The sequence below is a fragment of the Cyprinus carpio genome, chromosome B14, assembly GCF_018340385.1.
Source record: "Cyprinus carpio isolate SPL01 chromosome B14, ASM1834038v1, whole genome shotgun sequence".
Taxonomy (NCBI): domain Eukaryota; kingdom Metazoa; phylum Chordata; class Actinopteri; order Cypriniformes; family Cyprinidae; genus Cyprinus; species Cyprinus carpio.
In genome coordinates, this window is record NC_056610.1 from 23,961,270 (window position 1) to 23,971,454 (window position 10,185).

Below are 10,185 nucleotides of genomic sequence, written 5' to 3' on the forward strand. Positions count from 1 at the left end.
AAACACACAGAGAGAGAGAGAGAGACACACACACACACACACACACAGATAGTGAGAGACACACTCACTCACTCACATCACACACACTCTCATACACGCTCACGTCTCACACACACAGAGAGACACACTCACTTCACACACACACACACACACACACACAAAGAGAGAGAGACACACACACACACACACACACAAACACACACAGAGAGAGTGAGAGACACACTCACTCACTCACATCACACACACTCTCGTACACGCTCATGTCACACACACACACACACACACACACAGAGAGACACACTCACGTCTCACACACACACACACACACACACACATACACACAGAGAGAGACACACTCACTCACATCACACACACACTCTCACATACAAAACGTGTAAAAAATTATATACAATGTGGACAGATTTTGACAGTTTTGACTAAAAAGATAATCAAAAATACAACCAATATGTAACTCCACTGTAAGTAAATTTTTTTTAAAAATGTATTTACATTAAATACATCAGGTATCAAAATATTATATTAACTTCTTAATAAACTATTTAATAAAATTAGTAGGGTAATTAATTTTCAAAAGTGGAAGAGAGAGTAAAAAATCATGTTACAAAGGAGTTCTATTTCAAATAAATGCTGTTTTATTATCTTTACTTTCTATTCATCTGTGAATCCTGAAAAATAGAATGTCACGATTTCCACAAAAATATTGTGCAGCACAACTGTTTCCAACATTGATAATAATCAGAAATGTTTCTTGAGCAGCAAATCATCATATTAGAATGATTTCTGAAGATCATGTGACACTGAAGACTGGAGTAATGATGTTGAAAATACAGCTGCACATCACAGAAATAAATTACACTTTAACAGATATTCACATAGAAAACAAAATAAATTGTAAAAATATTTCACAATTTTGATTGTATTTTTGATCAAATGAGTTTACAGCCTTAGTGAGCAGATGGAAACGACTTTCAAAAACATGAAATCTTCACAACCTCAGACTTTGAATGGGAGTGTAAATTTTCACATACTGAGAATAAAAGATAAAAAATAACAGATTTTTCCCTCCGTGACATGGTCACTGTTTCTGTCGCTGCTCAGGGTCTCTTCTGTCGTTTGATGTGAACGACAGTCCCGTCTTCGAGATCCCGCTGGCCAGCGTATCCCAGTGTGCAACGGGGAAGAACGAGGTGACGGTGGAGTTTCATCAGAACGATGACGCGGAGGTGTCCCTCATGGAGGTCCGCTTCTATGTGCCTCCCAACACCGGAGACGACGGCTCAGACCCTGTGGAGGTGTGTGTGTGCGCATGGGACTTAAACCTGAATACACAGACAAACAGGGACTTGTGTCACTGTGGTGACCAAAATTTAGGTCCCCATGGGTAAACGAGCTTATAAACCTTGCAGAATGAGTTTTTGAGAATGTAAAAATGCACAAGGTTTGCTGTGAGTGTGTGGAGTTAATGTAGGGTGTAAAATATATGGTTTGTACTAGGGCTGTGCGATATTGAAGAAAAATGTGATATGCAATACCTTGTTAAATAATGCAATACGATATTACTTTAAGTGTTTAAAATCTATTTAAAATATATTTTAAGATAATTAAAAAATTTAATTATATAGCCAATAAGTGACCCTGGAACACAAAACCAGTCATAAGAGTCCATTTTTCGAAATTGAGATTTATACATCATTTGAAAGCAGAATAAATAAGCTTTCCATTAATTTATGGTTTGTTAGGATCGGACGATATTTAATAAGCCTATTAATAAAAAGATTCAGATATCCCATGCCACTGCGATATAATTACAATTGCAACATTTTGATAATTTCGATTTATCGTGCAGCTCTAATTTGTTCAGTAGAAACACCATTATGCCCCTGGAGAGTCCCCACAAGCATAGTAACCTAGACGTGTGTGTGTGTGTGTGTGAGCTGCTGGTGTTGGTTTGATGATGATCATGTCTCTCTCTGTCGCAGGCGTTCGCTCAGAATGTTCTGTCGAAGGCAGACGTCATCCAGGCTACTGGAGACGCGGTGTGTATCTTTAAAGAGCTTCAGTGCCTTACACCGAGAGGAAGGTAAGTTTGTGTTTTTAAATTATCTTTGATGCACAACAATACTCATCTTTTGTCAGACTGGTCGATTAGTTGTTAAAGAGTTTATTCATAAAAAAAAAATTTAATTTACTCCTCTTCATGTCGTTACAAACCCACAAGACGTTTGTTCACCTTTGGACACAAAAAAGAATACCAAATGTTTGTATGGAGAATGAACAAAATTATTCAGAATGATATTTCTCAATACTGATAGTGTAGTTTTATTAAAGAAAAAAAAAAAACTTACTTAATGCTGTGAACTATATGGGAACCCTCTCATTTGCTACATAATGACAAAAACAGTCATAAAGGTACACTTTTTAAAATTGAGATTGATCTGAATAAATAATCTTTCCATTGATGTATGGTTTGTTAGGAGGACAATATTTGTCTGAGATACAACTATTTGAAAATCTGGAATCTGAGGGAGCAAAAAAATCTAAATATTGAGAAAATCATCTTTAAATGTGTTCAAATGAAGTTCTTAGCAATGCATATTACTAAACAAATAAATATTTGATATGTTTACGGGAGAAAGTAACAAAATATCTTCATGGAACATGATCTTTACTTAATATCCTAATGATTTTTGGTATAAAAGAAAAATCTATAATTTCAACCCATACAATGTATTTTGGTCTATTGCTACAAATATACCTGTGCTACTGATGACTGCTTCTGTGCTGCAGGGTCACATATTGGAGATTAAAATTAACAACACAACTATTTTATTCAGTGCTGTTTATTTTCCGATAATATAACGATGGCATTCAAATAAAACCTTTTGTATACAAATAGTAAAGCTCCCTCTAGTGTTTTTTCCTGAGTGATGCACTGTGTTTGAGACTTGTGTCTGACTGCATTAGTGTTGTCTTTCAGGTATGATATCCGTATCTACCCCACCTTCCTGCACCTGCACGGGAAGACGTTTGACTATAAGATCCCCTACACCACCGTCCTGCGGCTCTTCCTGCTGCCGCACAAGGACCAGAGGCAGATGTTCTTTGTGGTGAGTTTTGTGTGATTCGCCCCAAAAAAGACGAACTAAACCTAATGCCTCCTGTGTTTAAATGCACTCAAGTGATCGTTTATAATTGGTTTGATGGCTCAACCAGACTGAAAACTTGAAAATCAGTCAGATTGAGCGCAATCAGTGCTGTGTAGACCTAAAATAATCATATTACCAGGACAAAAATAAGCTTAAAGCATCTAAATGCTTGTATAAAAACTCTTGAGTCCAAAAGCATTATTAAATAATATGAAGCATATTAGAAAACAGTTAAAATGACCCTATAATTAAAGTTATGAAAGCAAAAAAAACTTGCTACGTGTGCTGTGATTGTTACAGCCCTTATATATCATTGCTCTTTTGTTGATTTTGATTGCTTCCATTGTCCTCATTTGTAAGTGGCTTTGGATTAAATCGTCGCATAATTAACTAAATGTAAAAAAACAAAAAACAATGTGAAGATATGATATAGTTATGCAGTATCACACAAGCCTGTGAGCACAATCACAAATGTGTTATTACATTTATACAGCAGTTCAACTAACAAGAAGTTAATATCGAGTGAGTTACATTTTACACACAATATTGCCTGTTTTTTTTTCTCTTGTATTGATGAAAATCGTTGCAATCAAAGTCGGAGCAGGATATTGTGCTTCTCAGAGCAACACTGCAGTGTTTCGTTCCTGAACGAATCTGTTTTTGAACAAATCATTTGACTCGATTCAGTGATCCGTTCATAAAGACAGTCACATGCTCTGTTTCTAAAGGCCTCACACAACTCAAACAGCACAAAACAATTTAATTATCATTCTAGAAAAAAATCCCAATATCAAGACACTTCTTTTTTTTTTTGCCAATATCATACACCCTTCATGCATATAAACATAATTGGATTTATTCGTACTGATAAAATGAGTGCATGAAAACATGCCTGTTGTTTCCTACCGTAAATATATCAAAACTTAATTTTTGATTAGTAATATGCATTGATAAGAACTTCATTTGAACAACTTTAAAGGCAATTTTCTCTATTTAGATTTTTTTTTTGCACCCTCAGATTCAGATTTTTAAATATTGTCCTATACTAACAATCCATACATCAATGCAAAGCTTATTTATTCCGCTTTTTAATCTCAATTTCGAAAAATTGACCCTTATGAGTGGTTTTGTGCTCCAGCTTCAAAATCATAAAAAACCCACACATTAAACATATTCAGAAACTCTATAACAACCCCAAACTCTTCTTTTTTCCAGATCAGTCTCGACCCACACATTAAACAGGGTCAGACACGTTATCATTTCCTCATCCTCTTCTTCTCCAAAGATGAAGATATCAGTCTTGCTCTCAACATGAGCGAGTGAGTACACTGGACTTTCTCTCTCTGCCAGGGGCATTAGCTTCACTGACTGGATCTGTCTCTCTTCTCTCTAGGGACGAGGTGGAGAAGCGTTATGAAGGCAAGCTCAGTAAGAACATGTCCGGGCCGCTCTTCGAGATCGTCAGCAGGGTCATGAAGGCTCTGGTCAACAGGAAGATCACGGTGCCCGGAAACTTCCAGGGGTAAAGCACACACACAGATGCACTTATAATGATAGTAAACTCAACTTTTTATGTTTCTCATTATTGTAAATGATAAATATCACACACCAAATATTGTGGTTATAAGTTGCTCATGTTATCTACAACTAGTTCTCATATTATTGTGTGTCAAGATGAGAAGCTGAGCTCATTTTGAAGTTGTTACTGAAGTCAGTTTTTATCTCTCTGTGTGTGTGTGTAGTCACTCGGGGTCTCAGTGTATAACGTGTGCGTACAAGGCGAGCTCAGGGCTGCTGTATCCTCTGGAGCGAGGCTTCATCTACGTGCACAAGCCGCCGGTTCACCTGCGCTTCGAGGAGATCTCCTGCGTCAACTTCGCCAGAGGAACCACCACCACACGCTCCTTCGACTTCGAGATCGAGACCAAGCAGAATAACCAGTACACCTTCAGCAACATCGAGAGGTAAACCAGCAGCGTCCTTCATCTGTCGGTCATAAGCAGAAGATCTCTGCCGTCCCGACAAGTCACAGAAATAATGGAGACCGCCTCTCTTCTGTCTCGTGTAGGGAAGAATACGGAAAACTCTTTGACTTTGTCAATGCCAAGAAGCTGAACATCAAGAACAGAGGATTTAAAGAGGTAATTTCAAAATGTTTATTTGTGTGGGAGCCAATATGCACCATAGGGCTGGGCAATATCCAAATGTATTATTATAGTCAAAAATGATATTTGCTGTGGGGAAAAGGTATTTTTAAAGCCAATTCTAGTGAATCAGTACTAAAAAAATATTCAGGCTCTTTTCTACACGGTTTTTCAGTAAATCAAAATTTTTTTTTTCTATTCATCTGTGAATCCTGACAAATAAAATCTATCGTTTCCACAAAAATATATGGCAACACAGCTGTTTGCTATAATATAATATACAATAATACAGTATATATTATCAGAAATGTTTCAAATCATCAAATTAGAATGATTTCTGAAGATCATGTGACACTGAAGACTGCAGTAATGATGCTGAAAATACAGCTTTGATCACAGAAATAAATTACACTTTAACAGATATTCACAATTTTAAATTCCATTTTAAATTCTAATAATATTTCACAATTTTACTATATTTTTTTAACCGAATAAATGCAGCCTTGATGAGCAGAAGAGACTTCTATCAAAAACGTAAACTTTTGAACAGTACTGCATGTGCCCCATTAGAACAAATTATAGATAATAACATGTATTTAAAGTCACTTATGTCAGGCCTTAACGTGCGATATCCATTCTGCATTTCTTAGTTTTCTTTTCTCTCCCTTGGATCCGTTGTGCTACTCGTTCTGACATGACTGTTCGTGATCCTCAAGTGTTGTGAGAGTTCAAACTGAATAGATTGTTATGAGTTTTTCTTTCAAGTCGTGTTCACGCACGGGTGGATGCGCAATCTGAAACTGGGTTTAACTAAATAAACTCTCCATTCTGTTGACGGATCTGTGCTGATGGGAATAAGCAGGAAGAGCGTTTGAACCTCTAATTCTCTGATCCAGACTCTGTGTGTGTTTATACTGATGGTGACACAATTCCACTGAACCTCCTGTGGACAGCAGCCGCGTACACAGTCTCATGTGTCACACTGACATTATTTATTGTGTGGTTTGTGTGTGCTAGGGCATGAAAGGAGCAGAGGGCTACAGCGACTCTGATGAAGACCAGCATGACGCGTACCTGGAGAGAATGAAAGAAGAGGGCAAGATCAGAGAGGAGGGAGACGGCAGCGACGAATCGGAGGGAGATAGCGGTACGGACACACCTTAAACAAAATATATAAGCCGCTTCCCACTTTATCTCATTGAAAAAAATGAATGGGGTCATATTTGCATATTAAAATGCATGTAAACGCTAAGAATAACCCCTCAATTGGGAGTAAAACTGTATAAACACTCATATAAAACAATCTGGAACAGACAGTAAAATATGTTTACTCACACGTGTTACGTTACTGTTGCATGTATTACATGCGTGAATCAGGGGACGGGGCTAGAGGCAGTGATGTAGAAGTAGGCGGGGTTTCGCTGCACTATGATGTCATAATGTGACACATTCCAGAACAAGTCGTTTTTGGTATAAAGTATGGTTTACAGCATTCTGACGATACAGTTAAACATGGAAATTTAAATTAAATTAGTAAAATAAGAATTGGATAGATGAAAGGTTGGAAATTTAGTCTGATTTAATCCATTTTTTTTAAGCAGGTGCTAAATCTTGTGTGTCAATTTGATTCCACTAAATTTAAACAAATGTATATTTGTGTTCAGTGTAAATTTTTAGGATTGTGTTAAAAGTTAGAGAAATATTATATTTAAAAATGAATAAAAAATTATTACAATACACTGTTCAATAGATTGTCAAGTATGTATAATAAATATATTACACTCACACACACACACACATGCATATATATATATATATATGTATGTATGTACCTGTGTATATATATATATATATATATATAATAGAGATATAAAGCAAGCTTTTTCTACAAATGATCAAAGTTATCTTTATGTTAGGTGAGTGTATGTTAGGACTTGTGCCTCTAGTGTAAGTGGATTGTGCTGAATTCTGTGGTTAATATTGTTTATCCTCCTGTAGACGAGTCCTTTAACCCTGGAGAAGAGGATGACGATGTTCCAGAAGAGTAAGTGATTTAAACCTTCCTCTTTCCCTTGATGCTTGGACGGTTTGGCCGTCTCTCAGTCTGATAATGTAATGCTGTGTCTCTGCAGGTATGACAGTAACGCTTCAGTGAGCGACAGTGAGGCAGATGACGGAGACAGCGAGGAAGAAAGCAAGAAGAAAAAACCTGAAAAAAACACCAAAAAAATGTTGAAGAATAATAAATATAGGAAACCACGGAAAGAGGTAATATACGTATCAATGTGTCATAAATGAAAGGCTGTAGAGAGTTCAACAGTAAAACAATAACAATAAAGCCAGACATGACCCCCATTATCAGTCGTTATTAACCCTCTCGTCCTCTCTCTGCGGCCGACAGAAGAAGGTGAAGGACCCCGGGGCCCCGAAGAGGCCGATGAGCGCCTACATGCTGTGGCTGAACGGCAACCGAGAGCGAATCAAGAGCGAGAATCCTGGGATATCAGTCACTGAAATCTCCAAGAAGGCTGGAGAGATGTGGAAACAGCTGAGCAAAGACCGCAAAGAGGTGAATTAAAACCAGAAAGTCTAAAAAGCCTTATTATCTCTTTCCCTGCCAGTGTTTTTAAAAATGAAAAGGTCCCAGCATTTTCGATCATTTTCACAGAATTTCATGGTGCCCAGAATATTTTGGTGTGTGAATGTGAACATGCAAAATGTTAAAAAGAACAGAGCTTCTGCTCTTGAATAAAAATCCTGTTTCACGCTAGCTTAATGCATTAATTTTTTTTTTTTATTATTATATTTATTTTTTTATTAACACTTGAATGTGGGATTTGTTTCATAAAAAAACAAAAGTTTTTTTTTTTTTTTTTTTTTTTAATATAATGTGACCTTAAAGGCCCGGTTTCACAGACAGGGCTTAGACTAAGCCAGGATTAGGCCATAGTTCAATTAGGACATTTAGGTAATTTTTATAAACGTGCTTTAAAAAAAACAACCTTACTGGTGTCCTTTTTGAGACAAAAAAAAGGCACTGATGTATTTTAAGGTCAATCAGTGCAAGTTTCTTTTAGTTGAAACCGCTCAGACTTACATTTCAGTCTAGGACTAGGCTTAAACCTTGTCTGTGAAACCAGGGGAAAGTGACTTTCCATCAGTAACCAATGATTCAATTTTAGTAATAGCCAATTACAATTCTGTATGAAAATATTGCAGGCAGTGACATCACTGGTGGACATAAGACACATTAAAACATGCATTGCTTTTCTACTTCCTTCCTTTTTTTTAAGCCATATTAGACACTGACCGAATTATTTGTCTGTGGTTTTTGTTTTGTTGTGTTGCAGACAGAAGATTGAACATAAACTCCCGATGCTGTGCTGTTCTAGAGTAAACTGAGCTGTTTATTTGATTCAGATGTACGTTCAGCTCAATGTCTCTTGTGTGTTTTGCAGGAGTGGGACAGAAAAGCTGCAGAGGCCAAGAAACAATATGAGAAAGCCATGAAAGAGTACAGAGAGAGTGGAGGAGGAGCGGCGCCTGTTACTAAGTGAGCAAACATCTATCAAACATGCATTGTGTACTTTTATATAAACTTCAGTTTGCATATTATTTAAAAGCAAGCATTGAGTAAGATATCTAAGAAGTAATTAGCATATTAATCATACAAAACTGTTTAAAAGTTTGGGGTCTGTGAGATTTTGTTGTTCTTGAAAGTCTCTTCTGCTCGCCAGGGCTGCATTTATTTGATCAAAAATACAGTAAAACAGTGAAATATTATTATAATTTAAAACAGCTGTTTTCTATGTGAATATCTGTTAAAGTGTAATTTATTTCTGTGATGCGCAGCTGAATTTTAAGCATCATTACTCCAGTCTTCAGTGTCACATGATCTTCAGAAATCATTCTAATATGATGATTTCTATTTATTAATAATGTTAAAAACAGTTATTTTTTGTGGGAAATGATATATTTTATTGTTCAGGATTTTTGATGAATAGAAAGTTAATTTATTTGAAATAGAAATCTTTTGTAACAATTTTTGTCACTTTATGATCCATTTAATGCATCCTTTTTCTGAATGATAGTGTACATTACGGTGTTACATGCAGCCTTGCTTTTTGTTGACACCGTCGTTGCTTGTGCTTTCAGAGAAAAGAAGAAGAAAGGAGGGAAGGTGGAAGCTAAGAAGAAGAGTGGAGGAGAAAAGGAGAAAAAGGAAGGTGGAAACGAGAGCTTTAAGAGTAAAGAGTTCATCTCCAGCGAGGAGAGCTCGTCTGAATCTGATCACGACAGAGGAAGCAAACGCAAGGTGCGCGACTGAGCCGTTTCCTCTCAGCTTTAATGGAGTTATTTAGATGTGCATCATTTAACCTGCTGTATCCGTCACAGGCTTCTGATGATGATGATGAGGAGGCCGCCTCCACACCCGCCAGCTCAGAGGAGGAGTCGGGATCGGACTGAAGATCACTGACAGCAGAGACATTTCCACATCTCAGGTTTCACAGTCAATAACTGATGGTTACTCGGACCAAGACTTTCTACTTCCGTGTCTGCAAGCACATTTTTACATCTGTTTTTTCATTCAGACTGAGAACCTGGAAATAGACGGGTAACATTTCTCCTCCCTTCAGGGCGTCATCAGTAAAACGCTCAGATTTTTTTTTTCAGTAGACAGACATAATTCAGGGAAGTGTGGATAGATCTACTTATAGAGGGTTTTGCCCTCTTTATTTTCTATTTTTTGCCTTTTTTTCTAAAATGGTAAAGACTGCACTTCAGTAAATGTTTTGGTTATTTCGATAACATGTTTTGTACTCTAAGCTATCAAAATGTTCATCACTGTTTTGCAATAAAAGTCCAGTGAGTGA

The 10,185-nt window shown here is 36.9% G+C and overlaps 1 protein-coding gene across 1 annotated transcript in view; it reads left to right on the forward strand.

Moving 5' to 3' along the window:
* The window catches only part of LOC109087874 (FACT complex subunit SSRP1-like), a 17,342-nt gene extending 7,157 nt beyond the window's left edge, over positions 1–10,185 (forward strand). The window contains exons 5-18 of the mRNA XM_042738679.1: positions 1,120–1,313; positions 2,001–2,101; positions 2,999–3,128; positions 4,383–4,486; positions 4,561–4,689; positions 4,910–5,131; positions 5,236–5,308; positions 6,329–6,458; positions 7,310–7,355; positions 7,444–7,579; positions 7,713–7,880; positions 8,770–8,864; positions 9,467–9,626; positions 9,707–10,185. Of these exons, the coding sequence (XP_042594613.1) occupies positions 1,120–1,313; positions 2,001–2,101; positions 2,999–3,128; positions 4,383–4,486; positions 4,561–4,689; positions 4,910–5,131; positions 5,236–5,308; positions 6,329–6,458; positions 7,310–7,355; positions 7,444–7,579; positions 7,713–7,880; positions 8,770–8,864; positions 9,467–9,626; positions 9,707–9,778 (1,760 nt within the window). The 3' untranslated portion in view covers positions 9,779–10,185. The remainder of the gene's footprint in view (positions 1–1,119; positions 1,314–2,000; positions 2,102–2,998; positions 3,129–4,382; positions 4,487–4,560; positions 4,690–4,909; positions 5,132–5,235; positions 5,309–6,328; positions 6,459–7,309; positions 7,356–7,443; positions 7,580–7,712; positions 7,881–8,769; positions 8,865–9,466; positions 9,627–9,706) is intronic.